General features: G+C 49.3%; 2 protein-coding genes across 7 annotated transcripts in view; both read right to left on the bottom strand.

Annotated features, from left to right (window-relative positions):
• Nucleotides 1-11,160, bottom strand: part of LOC140714116 (hydroxylysine kinase-like) — a 43,874-nt gene extending 32,714 nt beyond the window's left edge. Inside the window, exon 1 of one of the 4 annotated variants that reach the window (XM_073024897.1) lies at nt 11,021-11,160. The gene's annotated coding sequence lies outside the window, so the exon portion shown is untranslated. Of the gene's footprint in view, nt 1-292; nt 514-681; nt 830-11,020 lie in introns of those variants that run through there. The other 3 variants (XM_073024893.1, XM_073024895.1, XM_073024898.1) reach the window with 3 other exon arrangements.
• Nucleotides 11,161-18,102: 6,942 nt separating this feature from the next.
• Nucleotides 18,103-25,822, bottom strand: part of LOC140714115 (hydroxylysine kinase-like) — a 42,938-nt gene continuing 35,218 nt past the window's right edge. For all 3 annotated transcript variants that reach the window (XM_073024890.1, XM_073024891.1, XM_073024892.1), the window contains exon 5: nt 18,103-18,613. In XM_073024890.1, coding sequence (XP_072880991.1) covers nt 18,132-18,613 — 482 coding nt within the window. In that variant the 3' untranslated portion in view covers nt 18,103-18,131. The remainder of the gene's footprint in view (nt 18,614-25,822) is intronic.

Here is a 25,822-nt window from a genome sequence, read left to right as displayed (position 1 = left end):
GCACGCCCGTGGCTGCGAAACAAACAACGCCAGGTCTGTGCTTTCCCCTCGGTCGCTTTGCTACAAACGCCGGGAAGTGTCAACCCCCTTGTAGGTTCGACAATGCCGGCACGCCGTAGGTTCCAGCTACAAGGCTCATCTACGTGTCATTTTGGACACCCTTTCAGAGCGACGCCTCGTGTGTAACACGGGTGCTGAAGCGTGTGTGCCGCCAGCATCACCTATTGATCGGATCGGAAGCGATAGCGCCATGAAGCCCCGCTGGGGGCCGCCAATGCAGTTTCAGACTTACGGGACACGACGCGTGATACTCCGCTACAGTGGGTGACCTTACACATGGTGTTTCGTCCTGGCCAGACCTCTACCCGGCGCGGATTTCCTTTGTGGCCAAGAACTGTTGGTTGGTCTTAAGAGCTGCCAGCTTGTGAATGTCAAGGACTTTGGGCCGTTCCTCTGCTTCGCCAGTAAGTTGCCCACAAAGACATTGCCAGCTGTGTGCGCCACCACACGAGAGTTGACTCGACTGCTGGGCGATTTCCCAAACCTCACCAAGCCCACATTCTCCACTACAGTCACACACATTTCCACAACCGGCTTGCTGGACCATTCACGCACGCGTAGACTGGACCCAGAAAAGCTGGCAACCGCGAAAACTGTGTTTGCCAACATGGAAAGGCTTACTATTGTCCGGGGGTCGAATTGTCCTGGACTTCGCCCCTCCGTGATGTCCGAGTCTGATAGCGTTTGCCCGTGAGGCGATTACCGGCTTCTTAACGAGGTCACCAACCTCAATCGTTACCCAGTCCCACACATCCAGGCACGTTTAGCTGGGAAGTTATTTTGCCTAAAGTTGACGTGGTTAGGCGCTCCTATCACATGCCTGTGTGCTCGGAGGTCATTCCTAAAATGGTTGCAATATTTCCGTTTTGCCTTTTTCAGTTTCTGCACATGCCGTTTGTGCAGAAAAATGCAGCACAGGCTTTCCAACGACTGATAGACTATGTACTTAAAGATTTAGATTTTATTTTTGTTCACTTGGATGACATACGTTTTACGAGTGCATCGAAATCCGAACGCATACCATATCTCCGCACACTTTTCAAGCACTTACTGTAAACCAACACGGGTTGATTATTAACCCCGGTCATGCCACTTTGCGTTGTCAACCATTGACTTTCTCAGACATCGCATCACTGCAGACGGTGCGAAACTCTTCCCATCAAAAGTAGCCGCTATTATAGATCTCCCATCATCCCCCACTACTAAAAATGTACAACATCTTTTAGGTATGGTGAACTTCTTTCATTCCGCAAGCTGCTGATTTTTTCTCTTCCTGTATAGTGCCCTTGAAGGTAATGCCTCTAATCGAGAGCTTGACTGGTCAGTGAAAATAGAAACACGGAAAACCCAGAGCACAATACAGGCCCTTCGGCCCACAAAGCTGTGCCGAACATGTCCCTACCTTAGAACTAGGCTTTACATATAACCCTCTATTTTTCTAAGCTCCATGTACCTATCCAGGAGTCTCTTAAAAGACCCTATCGTTTCCGCCTCCACCACCATCGCTGGCAGCCATCTATGCACTCACCATTCTCTGTGTAAAAAAAAACTTGCCCCTGACATCTCCTCTGTACCTATTTCCAAGCACCTTGGAACTGTGCCCTCTCATGATAGCCATTTCAGCCCTGGGGAAAAGCCTCTGACTGTCCACATGATCAATGCCTCTATCAGGTCACCTCTCATCCTCCGTCGCTCCAAGGAGAAAAGGCTATTTTCATAAGGCATGCTCTCCAATCTAGGTTACATCCTTGTAAATCTCCTCTGCACCCTTTCTATAGTTTCCATGTCCTTCCTAGGGTGAGGCGACCAGAACTGAGCACAGTACTCCCATTGGAGTCTGACCAGGGTCCAAAATAGCTGCAACATTACCTCTCGGCTCTTAAACTCAATCCCACGATTAGTGAAGGCCAATGCACCGTATGCCTTCTTAACCACAGAGTCAACCTGCATAGCAGCTTTGAGTGTCCTATGGACTCGGACCCCAAGATACCTCTGCTCCTCCACACTGCCGAGAGTCTTACCATTAATACTACATTCTGCCATCATATTTGACCTACCAAAATGAACCACCTCACACTTATCTGGGTTGAACTCCATCTGCCACTTCTCAGCCCAGTTTCGCATCCTATCAATATCCTGTTGTAACCTCTGATAGCCCTCCACACTATCCACAACACTCCCAACCTTTGTGTCATTAGCAAATTTACTAACCCATCCCTCCACTTCCTCATTCAGGTAATTTATAAAAATCACAAAAAGTAAGGGTCCCAGAACAGATCCCTGAGGCACACCACTGGTCACCGACCTCCATGCAGAATATGACCCATCAACAACCACTCTTTGCCTTCTGTGGGCAAGTCAGTTCTGGATCCACAAAGCAATGTCCCTAAGTATCCCATGCCTCCTTACTTTCTCAATAAGCCTTGTATGGGGTACCTTATCAAATGCCTTGCTGAAATCCATATACACTACATCTACAGCTCTACCTTCATCAATGTGTTTAGTCACATCCCCAAAAAATTCAATCAGGCCCGTAAGTCACGACCTGCCTTTGACAAAGCCATGCTGACTACTCCGATTCATATTATGCTTCTCCAAATGTTCATAATTCCTGCCTTTCAGGATCTTCTCCATCAACTTAGCAACACTGAAGTAAGACTCACTGGTCTATAATTTCCTGGGCTATCCTACTCCCTTTCTTGAATAAGGGAACAACATCCACATCCCTTCAATCCTCTGGAACCTCTCTCATCATTGATGATGCAAAGATTATTGCCAGAGGCTCAGCAATCTCCTCCCTCGCCTCCCACAGTAGCCTGGGGGTACATCCTGTCCAGTCCTGGTGACTTATCCAACTTGATGCTTTCCAAAAGCTCCACCACATCCTCTTTCTTAATATCTGCATGTTCAAGCTTTTCAGTTCACTGCAAGTCATCCCTACAATCACCAAGATCCTTTTCCATATTGAATACTGAAATAAAGTATTTATTAAGTACCTCCGCTATTTCCTCCAGTTCCATACACACTTTTCCACTGTCACACTTGATTGGTCCTGTTCTCTGACGTCTTATCCTCTTGCTCTTCACATACTTGTAGAATGCCTTGAGGTTTTCCTTTATCCTGTCTGCCAAGGCCTTCTCATGCCCCCTTCTGGCTCTCCTAATTTCATTCTTAAGCTCCTTCCTGCTAGCCTTATAACCTTATAGATTCCTATCATTACTGTCATGGTCCAGTCCGTTGACTCCTCATTTCAGTTAATTTCCTTTTCCCCGTGATCCACTGGGCTCCTTGATTAGGGCACCTGATCCTCATTCAAACTGGCAGCATAAGAACTCCAGCTTACATCTACTTGCTGCTGGTTCGCCACCTCAACAGTGCGGCTATGCTCGTTCTGAGCTGCCGAGAATGAATCGAGTCGAGAGCCTGCTGTTCGCAGTACCTGGGGCAAGTCGAGAACCTGTCATCCGCTATTCCTGGGTCGAGTCAAGAGCCTGCCGTCTGCAGTACCTGGAGTGAGTCGAGAGCAGGTCATCCGCTGTTCCTGCTTTGGGTCAAGAGACTGATTAGTCACCGTCACCAGGGCTACGATGAATGTTCTGAGCCACCAAGAATAAGGGACTGTCTTCATGAGCTTCTCCATGTCAGGATGCGTGTTGTCTGTTGTTGTTTGTTTTTGTTGTCTCATGTCCAACTGGATGTTGCCAGTCGTTTTGCCGCTGCTTCGAGCCGGGATGCAAGTGGTCTGTCGCGTGATTTTGTTATCTTGTGTCCAGCTGAGTGTTGCCGACCATTTGCCGCTGTTCCAAGCTGGGATGCGAGTGGTCTGTCGTCTTGATTTGTCGAGTCTCAGTCCCAGCCAAAGCTCCGGGTCTCAGTCCAAGTCAAGGCTTTGTGTCCAGTCCAAAGTCCAAGCCAAGGTTTCATGTCAAGGCTTCAAGTCCAGTCAAGGCTTCGTGTCCAAGTCCAAGTCAAGGCTTCGTGTTCAAGTCCTGGCTCCGAGTCCAAGTCATGTCCAAGTCTGTTTCCGTGCCTGTGTCCTGCACTTGGGTCCGCTTCCTCTGCCACCCACTTCAACAATTACCTAGTTTTTTGAACCTTTCATAAGCTCTTCTTTTCTTCATGATGAGATTTAAAACAGCCTTTGTACACCACGGATCTTGTACCCTACCGTCCTTTCCATGTCTCATTGGAACGTACCTATGCAGAACCCCATGCAAATATCCCCTGAACATTTGCCACATTTCTTCCGTACATTTCCCTAAGAATATCTGTTTCCAATTTATGGTTCCAAGTTCCTGCCTGATAGCCTCATATTTCCCCTTACTCTAATTAAACATTTCCCAAACTTGTCTGTTCCTATCCCTCTTCAATGCTATGAAAGGAGATAGAATTGTGATCACTATCTCCAAAAGGCTCTCCCACTGAGCGACCTGACACCTGACCAGGTTCATTTCCCAATACCAGGTCAAGTGCAGCCTCTCCTCTTGTAGGCTTATCTACATATTGTGTTAAGAAACCTTCCTGAACACACCTAACAAACTCTACCTCTTCTAAACCCCTCACTCTAGGGAGATGCCAATCAATATTTGGGAAATTAAAATCTCCACCACAACAACCCTGTTATTATTACTCCTTTCCAGAATCTATCTCCCTATCTGCTCCTCGATGTCCCTGTTACTACTGGGTGGTCTATAAAAAACACCCGGTAGAGTTATTGACCCCTTCCTATTCCTAACTTCCACCCACAGAGACTCCATAGAGAATCCCTCCATGTCTTCCTCCTTTTTTTGCAGCCGTGACACTATCTCTGATCAACAGTGCCACACCCCCACCTCTTTTGCCTCCCTCCCTGTCCTTTCTGAAACATCTAAAGCCTGGCACTCGAAGTAACCATTCCTGCCCCTGCACCATCCTAGTCTTTGTAATGGCCACAACATCATAGCTCCAAGTGCTGATCCACGCTCTAAGCTCATCCACTTTATTCATGATACTCCTTGCATTAAAATAGACACATCTGAAACCATCGGTCTGAGCGCGTCCCTTCTCTATCACCTGCCAACCTCCCTTTCACACTGTCTCCAAGCTTTCTCTATTTGTGAGCCAACTCCCTTTCCTCCGTCACTTCAGTTTGGTTCCCAACCCCAGCATTTCTAGTTTAAACTCTCCCCAATAGCCTGAGCAAATCTCCCTTCCAGGATATTGGTCCCCCTGGGATTGAAGTGCAACGCATTCATTTTGTACAGGTCACACCTGCCCTAGAAGAGGTCCCAATGATCCAGAAATCTGAATCCCTGCCCCCTGCTTGAATCCCTCAGCCACGCATTTATCCTCCACCTCATTCTATTCCTGTACTCACTGTGACATGGCATAGGCAGTAATCCCGAGATTACTACCTGTGAGGTCCTGCTTCTCAACCTCTTTCCCAACTCCCGGTAGTCTGTTTTCAGGACCTCCTCCCTTTTCCTACCTATGTCATTAGTAGCAATATGTACCATGACCTCTGGCTGTTCTCCTTCCCACGTCAAGATATCATAGACGCAATCAGAACATCCCGGTTGGCACCTGGGAGGCAAACTACCATCCGAGTTTCTTTCCTGCGTCCACAGAATCGCCTTTCTGACCCCCTAACTATAGAGTCCCCTATCACTGCTGCCATCCTCTTCCTTTCCCTACCCTTCTGAGCCATAGGGCCAGACTCTGTGCCAGAGGCGTGACCACTGTTGCTCCCCCCAGGTAGATTGTTGCCCCCCAGCAGTACTCAAGCAGGAATACTTATTGTTAAGGGGGACAGCCACTGGGGTACTCTTTAGCACCTGCTTCTCGCCCTTCCCTCTCCTGTCTGTTACCCACCTCCCTGTCTCCTGTGGTCCTGTGGTGACTTCCTGCCTATAGCTCCTATCTATCACCTCCTCACTCTCCGACCAGACGAAGGTCATCGAGATGCAGCTCCAGTTCCCTAACATGATCTCTAAGGAGCTGCAGCTCGACACATCTGGTGCAGATGTGGTCGTCCAGGAGGCTGGGAGTCTCCAGGACCTCCCACATCTGACACCGAGCGCAGAAAACTGGCCTCACACATATACTTTATGTCTTTATTTTAAACCCGACCCCTTATCGCCTAAGCCCTGTTGAGCCAAAGCCTTCCTACTCTGTTTCCCTCTATTTCGACACCTGCTCCTCTGACGCCCACTCTGTAAATCTTCCCGCTGTTCTTACTGGCCGACCTCCATGTGCTTGTGCAGTCGTGCCCCGTTCACACCACTGAAGAAATAACCATCACCTTTTAAACTCTTCCTGCTGTTCTCACTGGCCGACCTCCACGTGCTTGTGCAGTCGTGCCCTGTTCACACCGCTAAAGATATGACCATCACCTTTTAAACTCTTCCTGCTGTTCTCACTGGCCGACCTCCACGTGCTTGTGTAGTCGTGCCCCGTTCACACTGCTGAAGATATGACCAGGATATTTGATGGCCCCAAACAAGCTCTTTCCAACGTGACCCTGCTGGTGCACCCACTCCTCAATGCATCCATAGGCATTACTACTGACGCTTCAGACTATGCTGTGGGTGCTGCGCACAAAGTCGGTAAGGGGCGTGTGGCAGCTGCTTGCCCTCTTTGGACAGCAGATCCGCCCCCTCGAGAGGAAGTCCAGCATGTTTACCCGCATGCTTCTCAGTCTCTAACTCGATTTTAACTCCATTCATGGCCTCTCGCATCCGTGCCGGAAGACCTCACCGAAGGTTGCACTAAACTTTGTGCGGCACGGCCTTAAAAAAGGACGCATGTGATTGAAGTGCAGCCCGTGACTAGTGGCAGAGGGCGAAAATTAGTCGTCATGTTCGGGTACCATTGACACCTTTGGAGGTACCTGAGCAACAGTTTAACCATGTCAACGTGTACCTGGTTGGTCCTCATCCCGCCCCCGTTAGTTCACACACCTCCCTACCATGGTAGACTGTACACCAGGCGGCCAGAGGTCCTCCCTCTGGCATCGATGAGGGTCGCAGATGCTCGTCAGCACTGGGGGTGCTTGGTTTGGCACCCCAGTTCACATCAGACCTCTGGGTTGCGACGGCCCAGAATCTCGTCGTTGGGCTACATCACACCATGGCGAACCAGCCGCAGCCCAATGGCCTGTGAGAGTGGTTCGCTGCTCTGAGGGCTTCCCTGTCCGAAGAGTGTTGGCATGCTGGGGCTCAGAACAGCTCCAAAAGAGGACCTGCAGTCATCTGTGGCAGAGGTGGTATTTAGGCAGCCGTTATGAATGCCAGGCAATGTTATTCCTGATGTCCCAACCACCTGGACAGTCAACAGCGTTCTGCCCTCCTCAGTAACTTCAAATCTTTTGTACCCTACCTCCCATCATCGCATACAACACTCCGGGGAGGGGTGGGGTTCATGTTGACCCACATTCCACCTTGTTTGTTTTTGTCAACCATGACGCACATCAACATCCCCTTAGGCCCCCTTATAATGGCCTCTTTTGTGTTGGGTGGAAAACACTTTTATAACAGATAGGAGGGGTAAACCCAAATGTGTTATGATAGATCGCCTTAAACAGGGTCATCGAGATTTGGAGGATTCTGCTACCAGGCCCCTGCTGTCACGATATGACCATGAATTTGTCGACACACCTCTGGATAAGCCAGAGGCGCCTGCTGTTCCTCCACTCGTTGAACATAGAACCCAGGCCGGGCAGCTCACAATGCCGGTTTTAGTGAATTCCGGGGGGGGGGGGGGGGGGGGGGTAGTAATGTAAAAAGGGGGAGATATATCCATAATACACAACCACCAACTTTGAGTAGGGGTTCATGTTGAGGGGCTGCCCTGACATGATGGCGTATTACCTGAAGTGTTTTACTCTGCTTTGTGTTCTGTATTTCATTGGCAGTAAAGGAGTTGTTATGTTTTCCCTTAAACTTAAAACACCTCTGCAATTTTACTTATGAAAATCTACAAACTGTCAATACCGTCTGGTCCTTCTCCTATGGGCACAGACATAACCCAGTCCTGGAAGGGGGCAGGCATTTGGCTTGGGCAGAAACCTCCACTCCTGCCACATTCTGGATTGATTCAGACACAGAATGAACAATTGTCAATGTAGAGTTTCATGCCCCTGTCTGTCTCTGGTTGCCAAAGCAGTCATATAGTGGTGTATTCTGTCAGCACAGTTAGTGGGTTGAGTCCAGTGCTGTACAACCCTGAAAGCTGGAAGAGCCGCTCATGTAAAGGGATCCTGTTCCACTGGGGTCAGGGGGCCTGGGGCATACACTACTGTTCCTAACCTCCCATAACATTCCTGTAATAGGACTACCCTGAGTGTGGTATCTGTAGCTACGACCTCCAGTCTGAATGGAAGTTTTGAATCTGGCGCTTGTGCTAGGGTCTGTTTCATTTCCAACAGCGTGTGTATGGGAGTGTGCTGTGCGCCCACTCCCAAGAGGTGTTCGCATAAGGGGGCAGAGTTTGTGGCTAAAAACCTCAGTGCAGTTCTAGCAGTATCCCAACAAACAGACATAAACTCAATAAGCTCACCCCTCTGAACAAGGGCAAATGAGCCATGGACTCGGTGTGTTTCTGCTCTATTTCCTGTGTTCCTTTGGTGACTGCTATCCCTAAACATGATACCCAAGATTTTGTTACCTGGGCCTTGATTAGCTAGAATTAGTATATAACCCTCTCACCATGGTCGTAATAAACCTGGTTCATCAGCTAGCTGCGGCTAACGGCCACGTGACTCAACATTGCAGGCGTAACAGTGAGATGGCCATTTTCAATAAGCAATCCACATCTAGGATCGGTGTTATATGGGTTCACCCAAACAGGAAGGTCGGACTGTTCCATTGAGGGGATGGAAATTATACTGACAGCTGTACAAATACTGTCCCATGAAGAGTTATTGTCTGCCAGGAAATCTCAGAACTTATGAGATTTATGGCCCAATGCCATTAGGCTTTACAATTCTACCGCCAGGACTTAAGAACTTTTTAAAAGCTATTATTAATGCTTTTTGAGATAGTGATTTAGATGTATATCATATTTTTTTACTGAGTTAAGTATTGTATGTAATTAGTTTTGCTACAACAAGTGTATGGGACATTGGAAAAAAAGTTGAATTTCCCCATGGGGATGAATAAAGTATCTATCTATCTATCTATCTACTCTGGCAAAAACGTCCAGTAGAAATATACAGTATTTACAAATATTACAATTTTAACAAACAGCTAATAGAATAAAAGGGCCCATTACTGTTAAACCGACCTAAATGTGCACATAAACATTGGGACTCACTGCTGGGTGGCCAAGTGCTTCACTTTAATTACTCATGGCGCTGGACCCACGTTCTGCATGGAAGTTCGAACTTCCCTTGAAAACTTTTATGAACCAACAGGCTCATTGAAAACTATTGGCACTTCCTCCTTGCCTGCATAAAGCACTACTTACGACAGTGTGTCTCCTTTTGGGGGGGGGGGGTCCACGAGCGTTTTTTCCTTATGCTCCTCTCCACACCTCCTTCTTCTTCCAACCCCTGGCAACAAACAACCTCAAACTGACCCACTTTCTCCCGGACATCTGATGCCGACAATCTCTCTTGAATGCTCCAGGCATCCCACTGGACAGAATGTTATCAAGACAAACCGAATGGCTGACACTACATTCCTAATTTGATCAAATAACTCCTTATCTCAGCAGAACCCAAACTACTGGACTGTGATGTTTAATTAACAGAATGCACTGCATTTTACAGATAATAAATACCTAAAAATAACACAACAAACATATTCTTAAACAGGCAATGGCTCTCTGAAAACTGTCCAAGCCTCACGAGTACGTTGTATAGTTCCTGTACAAGATTACAATATCTTCAGTAAAATTAAAACCTAGAGGAATGTCAGTCCATGGCCTACTCTACTGTCGCGATGAATCCACACTCAGGTTGGAGGAGCAACGCCTTATATACCGGCTGGGTAGCCTCCAACCTGATGGCACAAACATCGACTTCTTCAACTTCCAGTAATCCCGCCTCCCCACCTACACCACTCCACATTCCCATTTTCCTCTCTCACCTTATCTCCTTACCTGCCCATCACCACCCCCCCCCCCCCCGGTGCTCCTCACCCTTTTAATTCTTTCATGCTCTTCTGTTCTCTCCTATCAGACTCCCCCCCTCTACAGCCCTGTATCTCTTTCACCAATCAACTTCCCAGCTCTTTATTTCAAACCCCTTTCCCCCAGGTTTCACCTTGTGGTTCACCCTCCCCTCCCCTCGCCTTCTAACTCTGACTCCTCATCTTTTTTCTCCAGTCCTGGTGAAGTGCCTCGGATGCTGCTGTCCTGCAACAGCATTTCTTGTAGATGTGCTCAATGGTTGGGTGGGATTTACTTGTGATGGCTTGGGCAACACCCATTACCTTTTGTCGGCTTTTCCATTCAAGGGCATTGCTGTTTCAGTACTAGGATGTGATGCAACCAGTCAGTATATTCTCAACCACATGTAACACTTAACCAACAGGCTGCTATATGTCTAGGGGAAAAGGAGATCCAGCCACACACCAACCCCACCTCGGCATCTGGCTCTCTATTACATAGGGGATGGCCGCCCATCGATCTGCCAACTTGTGCTTACCAGGGAGTCCCAAATTCCGTAAAAGGACCCGGTCGCCCGGCAATAATTGGACAAACTTCACCTTTCAGTCATACCACATCTTATTCCTCTGATTTTGTTTGGTAGCCGCCGCCTCGGCCAATTCGTACGCCCGCTGTAACTCCCTCTTCATGTCGGACACATACTTTAGATAGGGCTTCCCGGGTAGTTCACCCACTTCAACCCCAAAACACAAGTCAATGGGCAACCTCGCTTCCCGCCCGAAAATCAGATAATAGGGCGAGTACCCTGTAGCATCATTGCGAGTACAATTGTAACAGTGAACCAATTGTCCAATATGACGACTCCACTTACTTTTCTGCCCAATCTCTAGCGTCCCGAGCATATCCAACAGGGTCCTGTTGAACCTCTCTGGCTGAGGATCTCCCTGTGGGTGATAAGGGGTAGTCCTGGATTTCTCAACCCCAAGCATAGTCAGTAATTCATGGATAAGGCGGCTCTCAAAGTCCCGCCCTGATCACTATGGATTCGCCTGGGAAGGCCGTAATGAACAAAATACTTCTCCCATAACACCTTCGCCACTGTCGTCGCCTTCTGATCCTTAGTGGGAAATGCCTGAGCATAGCGAGTGTAATGATCGGTGATGACTAAGACATTCGCGGTGTTGCTGGTGTCAGGCTCAATCGACAGGAAATTCATACATACCAGGTCCAGAGGTCCCGCACTCTGCAAGTGTGACATTGGAGCCGCCGACGCCAGCAGGGTCTTCCTCCAGATGCAACGACTGCATCCCCTACAGTATTCTTCGACTTCCCCCCTCATCCGGGGCCAGTAGAACCAGTCTTTGAGTAATCCATAGGTCTTTTCCACCCCCAAGTGTCCAGAATCATCATGTAGGGCCTGGAGTACAGCCTGCCGATACTCCTCCGGCAGGACCAGTAGCCAACGGCGGGGTTGGTCCGGAGGCGCCATTACCCGGTACAAGATTTGGTTCTTTAACTTTAACCGAGACCACTCCCTCAATAACAGAGGCACGAATGGGTGTTTCGCCTTCTCAGCCAACGCCCCATCCCCCCTCTCGACCGCTCTCCACACTGTGCCAATGCCCGGGTCATTTTGCTGAGCAGCTGCCACTTCCCCCGGACTCAGTTCCGGCAACTGTTTAGTCCGCAGTGCGGTCAGGTCACAGTAGGCTAGGGGTATGGCGTCGTCAAAAACCCCCAAATGGTCCACGGCTCGTTCCAGCCTCCCTCTTCCCTCGGCCTTCACGGTGATAGCAAACTGACACATCGCCTTCACTCCAGGGGCAGGGATACTCTCCCACTCCTCGTCCCTCTCCTGTTCCCCCGGCTCCCGACGAGACAAAGCATCCGCATCGACATTCTTACTTCCTGGGCCGGTACCTTAGGCTGAAATCATATACTGACAAGGCCGCCAGCCACCGATGTCCTGTGGCATCCAGCTTCGCCGAAGTCAAAATATAAGTGAGAGGATTGTTATCCGTTCTCACCTCAAACTTAGCTCCGTACAGGTAACGCCCAGCTTGTCCACCACCGCCCATTTCAGTGCCAGGAACTCCAACTTGTGAGTGGGATAGTTTCTCTCAGATGGCGACAAGCTTCGGCTGACAAAGGCTACCGGCCTCAATGCTTTGCCATGCTCCTGGTACAGAACAGCCCCGAGACCCTCTCGACTGGCATCCGTGTGCAGCACATATGGCTTCTGGGGATCGGCAAAAGCCAACACCGGGGCCTGGGTCAGTGCCCTTTTCAAAGATCAGAACGCCTCTTCACATTGATCATCCCATCTCGAGCCAAAAGGTTCCGCCGGGTTCCAGTATCCTCCAGCGTCCTGCCTCTGGTCCCCCTTCCTCTTCTTCCCCACGGGTGGATAGTCACACAACAGCTGAGTCAACGGGTGACACATTCTGGCGTATCTTTTCACGAATCGGCGGTAATACCCACAGAACCCCAAAAATGAGCGCAGAGCGCCCACTTTCTGGGGTCTCGGCCAGGTGGTCACAGCCTCTATCTTGGTTGGATCAGTAGCCACTCCCTCTTGCGAAATGATATGGCCAACGTAGCTAACCGACGACTTGCAGAACTGGCATTTGTCCAGGGAAAGCTTCAACCCTTCTTCATTAAGCCGGCCCAACACCTTCAACAGCCTCTCCTCGTGTTCCTCCAAAGTCGATCCAAACACAATCAAATCGTCCAGGTACACCAGCACCTCTAACAGATTCATATCCCCCACAGTTCTCTCCATGAGCCTCTGGAAGGTGGCTGGGGCTCCCGATATGCCTTGGGGCATTCGTTCGAACTGAAAGAACCCCAGCGGGCAGATAAAAGCGGTCTTCTCTTTATCGCCCTCACTCATCGGGATCTGGTAATACCCACTTCTTAAGTCCAGCACATTGAACCACTTCGCTCCGCTCAGGCAGGCCAACGCATCCTCGACTCTTGGGACAGTATATTGATCAGGGACAGTATATTGATCAGGGACAGTTCGTCGATTCAACGTCCTGTAGTCAACACACATGCGCACTCGCCCATTCTTCTTCCGTGCCACCACTATTGGGGACGCATAGGGACTTCGGGACTCAGCTATGATTCCGGCTTCCTTCAACTTGCACAAGTGCAACCGCACGTCCTCAACATCTGCCGGAGCCAGCCGCCGGGATCTCTCTCGGAACGGGGTGTCTTCCGTCACCTGGATGGTGTGGCGAGTGCTTTTGGAGCAGCCAACATCAAACTCACCCCGAGAAAAAACAGCTTCCATCTTCAGCATCTTCTCCACTAGCCTGCGTTTCCACTCCGGCGACACAGGGGAATCCCCGAAGTTAAAGGCTTCAGCGGTCAGCTCCCTTCGATGCTCCAATCCCTCCCCGTTAGGGGTCCTCACTGGTGCGCTAGACATTACCGTCACCGGGAACAGATGTGCCAGCGGCATTCCCCTCTTAAAGGTGATGTCCCTTGCCGTGGTGTTCCTGACACTTATAGCTATACGCCTCGCACGTACCACCCCTGGTCTCTGCACTTCGGGCCTCACCAGCGCCCCCGCCGGAAATCGTGTCTCCCCTTCAAGATCGTCCGGGGCGTCTACTAACAGGGCTTCGCCCGTCGGCACTCCTGGGAATCTGGGGGTCCCCATCACGGGTGCTACCTCCCCTGGTCGAATCACCTTGGGCCTCGCCTGCGTACACCACACCGTCCCTCGTTTACACTCCGGGTCCAGCCCTTGGGAGGCAAACCCTTCTTCGAATACCGCTCGAAACACTGGATGCACCGAGAGGGTCTCCAGAAAGTGTTCCCCTCCTTTCTCCTTACAAGCTCCCAGGAGCCGTCGCACAACGGGGTAATTAGTCCCCACCAGGAGGGCAGCACCACCGGTTTCCACCGGGTCAGGACACACCAACACCAACGTCTCAATAGCTTCAGACATTCCCACATCGCCCTCCGAGAACTCCAATCTCACCGATAGGTACCCATCGTACGGGTAGTCACCCTCGCTCACACCCCAAATCTGCAGGGCGTCAAATGGGGTTACGGGCAAATGCTTCAGATATTGGTTGTAGAAAGACCGGTACAATAAGGTCGCCTGCGATCCCGTATCAAGAACGGCTTTTGCGTAAACTCCCTCTATCCGTAGACACACACTGGCACGGGGTCCTACCAGCCCATCCGGAATAGAGGCGTGGGCACCCGGTGGTCCCCTGGCTGATCTCTGGGAACATGTTCCTCCAGAGGCTCCAGTCCGTTCCCTCACTGAGCCTCTCCTAAGTTTCCCGACACCTCCCCCTTCTTAGTCGCAGGGGGGCTTGTCCTCCGCGGAACTCCTTGTCTCTCACAATCCCACCTAAAGCGTCCCTCCTCTCCACAGCTATAGCACACCCTCGGCCGCCCACAGTCCCGCCTGAAATGCCCCTCTTCCCCACAGTTAAAGCTCACGCTGCCTGCCGCCCCTCCTCTCCCAGGGCAGCTCCTGCTCCCAACCCACTGCACTGGTCGCCCCCGGGAGTGGGTACCTCCCCTGTCCTTCCCCTCCAGAGGGGGGTCCCTACTCCGCTGGGGCTTGTCAGTCCTCCACCCAGCCACCACTTCCTGTATCGCTGAGGATCGCTCCCGTAGGCCCGCGCCCCTTTTCCGCCCCAACGCTCTCTCTTCCTCCCGCACCTCTCTAATCAGTTGCCTGAACGATGGAGGGAGGCCTTTCCTATAAGCCTGCCGAATAGTCCACGCCACCTTGTCCTCCTCCAGAGAGCCACTGAATATCTGACTCATCCTCACACTAGCCACGTCAGGCGCCTTCACTACCCTCCGGCGCTGCAGCCCCGAGAGCATCCCCTCCATCCTAAATATGTACTCGGAGAGCTTTTCCCCTCTCCGTTGTTCCAGGCGTTGGAACTCTGCTAAAAGCAGCCAGGGTTCCCCTGACAACCCAAACGCTCCCTCTAAAACCTCTATACATTCCTCCACTGAGGCCCCAGACTTTTCAGCTTTCCACTCCCGAACTGTTTTGGCTGCCGAACCCCTCAAACTTCCCACCAATCGCTGCCTCTTCTCCTCCTCCGAGCCTGGCCACTCCTCTAACATCAAGGACGTATGCTCGATCCAGGTCTCATAGTCCACCTCCCCGTCCGGAGTAGGCTTGGCTCCGGAGAACACCCCCAGCTTCAGCCGTGGCCTCTCGGCCACTCCCACCAGGGAGTTAAGTGTGGCTGCCAGCTCCGAGGCTTCCACCCTACCTGGGGGGCGGGGCCTAGTCACGCCTCCCTCCTCCGACCTCCCTTTGCTAGTGCCGGCCACCTCTCTGGGGTCTACCTCTAGCTCTAGCTCCTCAGCCTCATCCTCGGAGAGGGTGTGGAGCCCCCACGGCCCCGCCTCCCCCGGAACACTGACCGCTACCGGCAGTTCCAACGTCATGATGTCAGCACTCGTACGAACCAACACCCAGCTAGACTCCACCTCTTTACCACACCGTCTAGCTACCAATTCTACCTGCCCAATTCCTTTTACCAAACTTAAGCCCCGCACTAACGCGTCTCCTGAAACTCGAAAATCCACCCTGCTCACTGCACAGGCATACTGCACCGATACATCTTCCAACTCGCACCAGCTAACAATCTTATCTCTGTCCATCTCCGCTTTGCTGCCTGCGCGATTCCACAGCCCCTGACAATCCAATCCCAGATGAGCCCCCACAAATGTAACACTTACCCAACAGGCTGGTATATGTCTAGGGGAAAAGGAGATCCAGCCACACACCAAACCCACCTCCCGTACATGCAGGTGCTGTGCGAATCAAGTTTATGCCTCGCGCCAGCACACAGTATCAAATTCATACCAGATTCCGTTATGAAATACACTTTAAAGAGTTTACTAAAACTAAAAGAGTACTAGGCAATACAATATATATGAAAGGAAAGAAAAAAAACAAAAGACGCCAACTTATCAAAGTTCAGTCAGTTTAGTGCACATCGTTGGAGCTCAACCATCGAACCATTCGACCCCTCGTCGCTTGCCTCCGACCTCCACGTCTTCGCACCTGGGACCACCCCCGGTGGTCAACCAAGCAGTGCAGCGCACGTCCACCTTCCTCGGCATCTTCCTCTCGACTCTCCTCAAAAGACCATGAAACCCCCCCCCCCCCCGCAAGTTCCCAGCCTCACAAGACAAAATAACATTCCCCATTGGTTAACAAATGAATACAATCCCCATATCAGCAAGTCTAAAGCTAAACAACGGCGAGAGAAACACTTATCAGACAAAGAAGCATTCCTACTCTTAACAAACCAAAGAAGCCATTTTGAGTAACATACACAGGACATTGGACAATCTATAGAATTTTGTCAGGTTTTGAGGAGTTTCCGAATCTTCGCAAACTTCTAAGAAAGTAAAGGTACTGCCGTGCTTTCTTCGTAATGACACTTAGGTGTTGGACCCAGGACAGATCTTCTGAAATGATAACACTGAGGAAGTTAAAGTTGATGACCCTCTAGATGGTCAGCAACTTAAATAAAACTAGAGGAAAAGAATTTTAACAACGATGAACATCCTGCTCCAAGTTGGAACTGGAATTTGATCGTAAGTATGGTGGGAGAGTGGAAACCTGATTGGATGAGGACTAACCAATCGGGGGGCTGGACAACGGGGGTATAAATACTACCAGTCTAGGCATGTCCAGGCATCATCTCTGATGAAGATGGCAGAGCTTCTCATTGAAACGTTGGTTATGATCAATAATTCTACCCAGCTGGAAGCCCAAAAAGAATTTATTCATCATATACACTGGGAAATCACAGGATCCTTCTTCCTCTTCACCTCTGATCCCCTGATGAGGACTGGCTGATGAATCTGGTTTTCTCCCCCTGAAGTTAATAACCAGCTCCTTCATTTTGCTGACAGTGAGTGAGATGTTGTTGCTATGACACCACTCAGCCAGATTTTCAATCCCCTTCTATATACAGATTTTTCACCACCTTTGATTCAGCCAATGACAGTAGTGTTGTCAGCAAACTTAACTACGGCGTTGGAGCTGTGTTTAGCAGAGGACTGAGCACACAGCTTTGTGTTGCACCTGTGCTGATGTAGATTGTGGAGGAGATGTTCCTAATCAGAACTGACTGTGGTCTGCAAGTGAGAAAATCGAGGACCTAGTTGCACAAGGAAGTATTGAGACCCATGTCTTGCAGCTAATTGGTTCATTTTAATGGGATGATAGTATTAAATACAGAACTGTCATCAGTGAAGAACATCCTGATGTATGCACTTTCACTGTCTAGATTAGGGGTTCCAAACTTTTTTTAAGCCATAGACCCCAGGTTGGGAACCCCTGGTCTTGATATGCCAGAGTTGAGTCAGATGTCTGTAAGGAAATGCTGCCGACTGGCACATTCCAGGCTGAAGGAATATGTGCTGAGGGATGCCCTGAAGTTTCATACGGAAAATACAAAGGCTCTTTAGGAGCGACCACAGTCTGGGCTCTTTCCGCTGCTGATCACTAAGGCACTGAGTTTGGTGAGGAAGTCCCTCAAACAATGGAAGGGTGCATTACCCCAGGGTGCAGCATGACTGGCAATAGTGCTCAGTACAAAATAAAGATGTGTCGACACTACTAGGTGTAAAACCAGAAACACTGAACATATAGACTGAACACCAATAAGAACATAAAAAGTTTTGTATTGTGTTCTTCTTTTAACTATATTGAATAAACTTTAGTTTTGAAATTAAACTTTTCTACTGATCCCGGCCACTCCCACAGATGCTACTGACCTATTGAATTCTTTGTATTTGTTTTGTTCAGAGAGAGAGAGAGAGAGAGAGAGAGAGAGAGAGAGAGAGAGAGAGAGAGAGAGAGAGAGAGAGAGAGAGAGAGAGAGAGTGTGTGTGTGTGTGTGTGTGTGTGTGTGTGTGTGTGTGTGTGTGTGTCCATGAGTGTGAGTACGTGTGTGCAAACTGCACTTGTGTTATTGCTGATAGGTTTTGGCTATATCAAACCAGATCTTCTCCACTGCCTCTTTACCTGTTCTCCACAATAAGTGCAGGCATTTCCAGCCATTCTTGGAGTGGATAGTGAGGTAATCCTCATCCTCCGGATGCAGGAGCACATTGTGCCTGGCCATCACCAGCATCTGAGAAAACCGACAGAGCACCAACAGGAACACCGCTCCTTTCTCCTCCTCCATCAGCGGCATTACACTCTCAAAGCCAGCGATGACGTGACCACAAATAGCCAGAGGGCTTTCTCTCTCAATCATGAGATAGGTGATGGTTATCGCCAACTCATACACAAAACAACCATAGCTCATGTCACCAAAATCCAGGATTCCTGAAATCCGTAACTCTGGCTCTGGGGAAGTCTTTTCCATTTTCTCCAGCATCTGATCAGCCGGCTGATTCACGGGCTCCAGCAGAATGTTGTAGTCATGGCAGTCACCATGAATAAAGCCTTGAAAAAGGTAGAAATATTCCGTTATACAACTGTGAGGGAAAATGAAAGAAATAGAAAGATCGAATTTATTCAAGATACATTTCTGGACATACTTGTTTCAAAAATAACTTAGTGAGGTACAGTGCATGGTTCTTGTGACAGAGACTGTGGCGGCTGGGGAGAGGAACCTCTTACAGCGAGATGAGGTGCGTGTGAGCAGATTGGGAAGAACATGCTTCCTGTGTGAAACCCCTTTTTACCAGGTATCTCTGGAAATGTGGCTTGTTAGCCCCTTGCTAACAGCCACTGGACTGCACGGTGAGAAACCCACTTTTCTTAGCGTCTGTATGTTTAAGGTGTATCTGACTTTGGTCCCACCAAACCAATGAAGTTGGGATCTCTTGCACACCCAAACCCCAGTTTGTATGAATGCTGTGTGATTTACCAACCCCCCCCCCCCCCACCGTGATTGCTCATTGGCAAGAAATAACAGAACATACACTGCATATAGTTATAAAGAAAGTACATTTATGAATGTTAATATAACCATATAAAAATTACAGCACGGAAACAGGCCACCTCGGCCCTTCTAGTCCATGCCGAACGCTTACTCTCACCTAGTCCCACTGGCCCACACTCAGCCCATAACCCTCCATTCCTTTCCTGTCCATATACCTATCCAATTTCACTTTAAATGACAATACCGAACCTGCCTCTACCACTTCTACTGGAAGCTCGTTCCACACAGCTACCACTCTCTGAGTAAAGAAATTCCCCCTCGTGTTACCCCTAAACTTTTGCCCCCTAACTCTCAAATCATGTCCTCTTGTTTGAATCTTCATTACTTAATTATACTTTGTCACCAAACAATTCACCAAGCGTACAATCATCACAGTGATATTTATATCTGCGCTTCGCGCTCCCTGAAGTGCAAATCGAAGTAAATATAATAAAAATTTAAATTATAAATCATAATTAGAAAATAGAAAAGGGTAAGTAAGTAGTGCAAGTCAGGTCCAGATATTTGGAAGGCACGGCCCAGATCCGGGTCAGGATCTGTTCAGCAGTCTTATCACAGTTGGAAAGAAGCTGTTCCCAAATCTGGCCGTACGTATCTTCAGGCTCCTGAACCTCCTCCCGGAGGGAAGAGGGACAAAAAGTGTGTTGGCTGGGTGGGTCTTGTCCTTGATTATTCTGGCAGCACTGCTCCAACAGCGTGTGGTGTAAAGTGAGTCCAAGGATGGAAGATTGGTTTGTGTGATGTGCTGGGCTATGTTCACGATCTTCTGCAGCTTCTTCCGGTCTTGGACAGGACAACTTCCATACCAGGTTGTGATGCACCCTAGAAGAATGCTTTCTACGGTGCACCTATAAAAATTAGTGAGTGTTTTAGGGGACAGGCCAAATTTCTTTAGCTTTCTCAGGAAGTAAAGGCCCCTACTCCCCTACTCTCAATGGAAAAAGCTTATCCACGTCAACTCTATCTATCCCCCTCATAATTTTAAATATCTCTATCAAGTTCCCCCTCAACCTTCTACGCTCCAAAGAATAAAGACCTAACTTGTTCAAACTTTCCCTGTAACTTAGGTGCTGAAACCCAGGTAGCATTCTAGTAAATCTTCTCTGAACTTTCTCTATTTTGTTGACATCTTTCCTGTAATTCGGTGACCAGAACTGTACACAATACTCCAAATTGGGCCTTCCCAATGCCTTGTACAATTTTAACATGACATCCCAACTCCTATACTCAATGCTCTGATTTATAAAGGCCAGCATACCAAAAGCTTTCTTCACCACCCTATCCACATGAGCTTCCACCTTCAGGGAACTATGCACCATTATTCCTAGATCACTCTGTTCTACTGCATTCCTCAATGCCCTACCATTTACCATGTATGTCCTATTTGGATTATTCCTACCAAAATGTAGCACCTCACACTTATCAGCATTAATCTCCATCTGCCATTGTTCTGCCCACTCTTCTAACTGGCCTAAATCTCTCTGCAAGCTTTGAAAACCTACTTCATTATCCACAACTCCACCTACTTTAGTATCACCTGCAAATGTAACTTAACCGAAGATTTATTAAAGAAAAGAAAGAGGGGCCCATTATAATTAAACAGTTAAATATGCACACAATTTGGAGCTCATCTTGAAATGGTCTGTAACTCACACACTGGACTCACGGTCTGCATGAAAGCACATGCCACCTTCGGAATATAGCTCGAAATCCATCTCAAGTACACAGTATCTCCCACTGGTCCTTCCTCCTGGAAGCCATTCATCTGCACAAAGTACCTTGTGCAACAGGGACTGCATCCTCAGCCATCTTCCCTCCTGCCTTCTCCCAGCTCCCGGCAAAAAAGACCTCGACCCACACCAGTGTCCTTCACAAAACCTCTCCGCCCAGAGTTCTGTAGAACCTTCTCCCAATCCCACCATCCTGATTGGCTGGCACCACATTGCCATAGAAAGCATCCTACATGGATGCATAACAGCTTGCTATGGCAATTGCTCTGCATGTGACTGCAAGAAACTACAGAGAGTTGCGGACACAGTCAGGGCATTACGGAAACCAGCCTCCCCTCCATCTATTCTGTCTGTACTTCTCATTGCATCCGTAAAGCAGCCGGCATTATCAAACACTTCACCCACCCTGGACAGTCCTACACTGCTGTTATCAGACTCTAGAACATAACTCTTGTGTGATAAGATGGATGCTTCACCTCATAATCTACTTCTATTGATCTTGCACTTGATTGTTTACCTTCACTGCACTTTATCTGTAGCTGTTGCATTTTATTCTGCATTGTTATTGTTTTATTTTGTTTTGCCTCAGGGAACTCTGTAATGATCTGATCATTACCAACATTGTGCAAGAGAAGCTTTTCACTGTATTTTGAGACATGTGACAATAATAAACCAATATCACTACAAATCCATAGTCACCACAATTCCATTCCTATTTTCTTTGGGAGTCCGAGAATATATTTTATCTGAAATTAATCAATTATTCACATCATGTCACAGTCCTGACCGTTAATTCCCCATTTTCTCCTTATTCCCTTTGATTGTGCCATGGTTCCGACTGTTAATTCCCCATTTTCTCCTCATTCCCTTTGATGACGGCACACCTGGTTTTCATCAAGACCTACAGCATAAGAACCCGGGCTTTGCACCCACTAGTTGCCAGATCATTGGTTTTGCCAGTGTGGTCATTAACGCTTCCCGGCTGCTTAGGATTGTGTGTCCTAAATTCTGCTTCAGTACTGAGAGTTACCTGTGAAACTCAGTCTCTCCATGTGAAGATCAGTTTTCTAAGTTCTACTCCAATTCTGAGGTTTACCTGTCAGACCCAGTCTCTCCGTGTCAAGATAAATTCCGCCAGTCTCCTGCCTTACTGCTCTCCCTCCTGTTTGCCGTTCAACGCTCACGCCCGTGTCAGCATCCCAAACTCAATCATTACTCAATCTCCATGCCTCTCCTGCGTTTGGGTTCACCTCGTTCATTGCAACAGAACAATCTGGCCACTATGGACCCAGCGGACAGGAATACCCTTCAACAAGCCCCCGCCAGCCAGGGTACCCTACTGGGTCTGCACGACCAATTCCTCCGGGAGGTCATGGAGAACCTCCGTTCCTTGTCTGCTGACGTACTGAAGATCAGTGACCAGGTGTATCCATTCATTTTACCCCACCCACTCCTGTAACACCCCCACCCCCACCCCCGACTTATCCAAGGTTCCAGCAGAGTATCACAAACTTGGAGAAGTGTTTAGCAAACAATGGGCTCTTTCCCTGCCTCCACACCGCCCTTACAATTGTGCCATCGACCTTCTCCCCAGAGCCCCTATACCCACCAGTCATTTGTATAACCTGTCCTGACCAGAAAGGGAAGCAATGGAGGCTTACCTAAAAGACTCTCTGGCGGCTGGCATTATCCGACCCTCACCTTCACCAGTAGGTGCAGGTTTCTTCTTTGTGGGGAAGAAAGATGGCTCACTGCATCCCTGCATTGACTACTGTGGCTGAATAGCATCAACCATAAAGAATAAGTATCCCCTGCCCCTTATCAACTCTGCTTTTGAGCCCCTTCACGGAGCCACGGTTTTCTCTAAGTTGGACCTGCAGAGTGCCTATCACCTGGTCAGGATAATGGAGGGAGATGAGTGGAAAGCAGTTTTTAACACCCTTCTTGGTCATTTCCAATATCTGGTCATGCCAATCCGTCTCACCAATGCCTCTGCTGTCTTCCAAGCCCTGGTAAAGGATGTCCTTAGGGAATTTATTAACAGTTTCATTTTTGTTTATTTGGACGATATCTTAATCTTCTCCCACACTCTTCAGGAACACACCCACCATGTCTGTCAGGTTCTGCAGAGGCTTTTGGAGAACAAGCTATTTGTTAAGGCAGAGAAGTGCGAGTTTCATGTCCCTTCTGTCAGTTTCCTGGGGTACATCACTGAGAGCGGGCAGGTGAGGGCAGATCCCGAAAAGGTCCGGGCAGTGGCGGAGTGGCCAAAATCCACAATGTTCAAGCAACTCCAACAATTTCTGGGGTTCGTCACTTCATCTGGGATTACAGCCAGGTGGCAGCACCCCCTACTCGACTCACCTCTCCTGTGACCCCTTTTCACTTGAACCCCGAAGCGGACTCAGCCTTCTCGCAGCTAAAGAGGCGTTTCACTTCCGCTCCTATCCTGACCCCTTCATCAATTCATTGTGGAAGCCGACGCCTCCGATTCTGGGGTGGGAGCGGTCCACTCCCAACGGTCCGGCCCAGACCAAAACCTCCATCCTTGCGCCTTCTTCTCTCGTCTATCCCCCCACCGAACGGAACTACGACGTTGGGAACCGGGAGTTACTGGTCGTCAAACTCGCTTTGGAGAAGTGGAGGCTCTAGCTGGAGGGAGCCGAACATCCAATCATCGTCTGGACGGACCACAAGAACCTCGCATACATCCAAACTGCCAAACGTCTAAATTCCCGCCAAGCCCGTTGGTCATTATTTTTTGGCCGTTTCAGATTCCCACTCACTTATCGTCCTGGCTCCAAGAACAGGAAGCCCGATGCTCTCTCTCGTTAATACCTCTCCAAGGGGTGCCTTCCCAACCCTGAGACTATTTCGTGTGGTGGCTGTCCTCACCTGGGAGGTGGAATGAAAGATCCAATGAATAGTCAAAGAGGCCCGACGGACTCATCCTGACCCAGGTAATGGACACCCAATCGCCTCTTCGTGCCTGACACTGTTCAGTCTCAGGTTCTCCACTGGGGGCATACTTCTCCTTTCGCCTGCCATCCCGGAATCAATCGAGCTCTGTCCCTTCTGAAGAGACATTTCTGGTGGCCCTCCATGGTTGCTGACACTCGCTCCTCCGTCTCTGCCTGATCTGTTTTACCCGTGGAAAAGCCTCCCACCGACCACCTTCTGGGCTGCTTCATCCCCTACCTGTCCCTAGCCGCCCTTGGTCTTACATTGCGCTGGATTTTATTTCTGGACTACCCCCTTCACATGGGAACACCACCGTACTCACTGTGGTGGACTGCTTCTCTAAAGCCGCACACTTCGCAGCCCTTCACGAACTCCCTAGAGCTCGTGAAACGGACGAATTCCCTCTGACATCATTTCTGACCGGGGCCCCCAATTCATCTCTGAAGTCTGGAGATCCTTTCGTCAAGCCCTTGGAGCCTCAGTAAGCCTGTCTTCCAGCTTCCATCCTCAGACTAATGGTCAGGCAGAACGAGCAAACCAGGATTTGGAAGCAGCACTGCGTTGCATATCCACCAACAACCCGTCATCCTGGAGCACCCATCACGCTTGTGTAGAGTACGCTCACAACTCCCTGGTCAGCGCCACCATCGGAGTGTCTGGGTTATCCCTGGGTTATCAACCCCCTCTGTTTCCCGCACATGAAGATGACATCACTGTGCCTTCAGTCCAGGCCCATCTCCGCCGGTGCCACAAGGTCTGTAAGGATGCATGCGGGGCCCTGCTCCTCTCCGCTGACCGCAACCGGAGGATCACGGATCGCCATCGAATTCCTGCACCAAATTATTGGCCTGGGCAGAAGGTTTGGCTCTCTTCCAAAGACATCTCCCTCAAGAATGAATCCAAGGTACTCGCCCCTCGCTACCTCGGACCATTCGAAATTGAGAGCATCATCAACTCCTTGGTGGTCAGACTCAAACTGCCCAGATCCATGCACATTCATCCTACGTTCCACGTCTCCCAATTGAAACCTGTGCCTGTCAGCCCTTTGTGCCCATCTGCTGATCCTCCTCCACCCGCCCGGATCATTGATGACTTCCCAGCATACACCGTCCGGTGAATACTGGATGCGTGCCGTCGAGGCAGGGGTCTCCAGTACCTGGTCGATTGGGAGGAATACAGCCTTGAGCAGCGTACCTGCATTCCCCGCTCCTTCATCCTGGACCCTTCCCTCATCCATGATTTCCATCGAGACAATCCGGACAAGCCTGGTGGTTCGCCTGGGGGCTCCCGTTGGGAGGGGGGTACTGTCACCGTTAATTCCCCATTTTCTCCTAATTCCCTTTGATGACAGCACACCTGGTTTTCAAGACCTGCAGCATGAAAACTCCATCTTTGCACTCACTAGTTGCCAGATCGTTGGTTTTGCCAAGTGTGGTAATTAACGCTTTCCGGCTCCAAGGATTCTGTGTCCTAGGTTTTGCTTCAGTACCGAGAATTACCTGTGAAACTCAGTCTCTCCGTGTCAAGATCAGTTTTCTAAGTTCTACTCCAATTCCGAGGTTTACCTGTGAGACCCAGTCTCTCCGTGTCAAGATAAATCCCACCAGTCTCCTGCCTTACTGCTCTCCCTCCTGTTTGCCGTTCAACGCTCACGCCCGCGTCTGCATCCCAAACTCAATCTCTGTGTCTGTGTCCTGTGTTTGGGTTCATGGCAACACATTAAAGATACCACACCCTTTACAATGACCTCTCTCACTCTACATTTATCATTTCAATAATTCACTTCCTTTCTCTTTAATGCCAATACCTATCATATCCTTCTGTTTGTGATGACAGAAACACAGTATTCATCAAGTACATTTTTTCATTGCCTCTACAGCAACAAACACATTATGCCGGAGGAGCTCTATAGATCAAGCAGCATCCGTGGAATTGAACAAACCCTCAACATTTTGGGCCAAGAACCTTCTTCAAAGGAAAGGAAAGGAGGCAGATGACAGAATAAAAAGGTGGGAG

The sequence above is a fragment of the Hemitrygon akajei genome, chromosome 21 (assembly GCF_048418815.1).
Source record: "Hemitrygon akajei chromosome 21, sHemAka1.3, whole genome shotgun sequence".
Taxonomy (NCBI): domain Eukaryota; kingdom Metazoa; phylum Chordata; class Chondrichthyes; order Myliobatiformes; family Dasyatidae; genus Hemitrygon; species Hemitrygon akajei.
The sequence above is the reverse complement of the archived record's forward strand: the minus strand, read 5'-3'. Positions and strand labels throughout refer to the sequence as shown.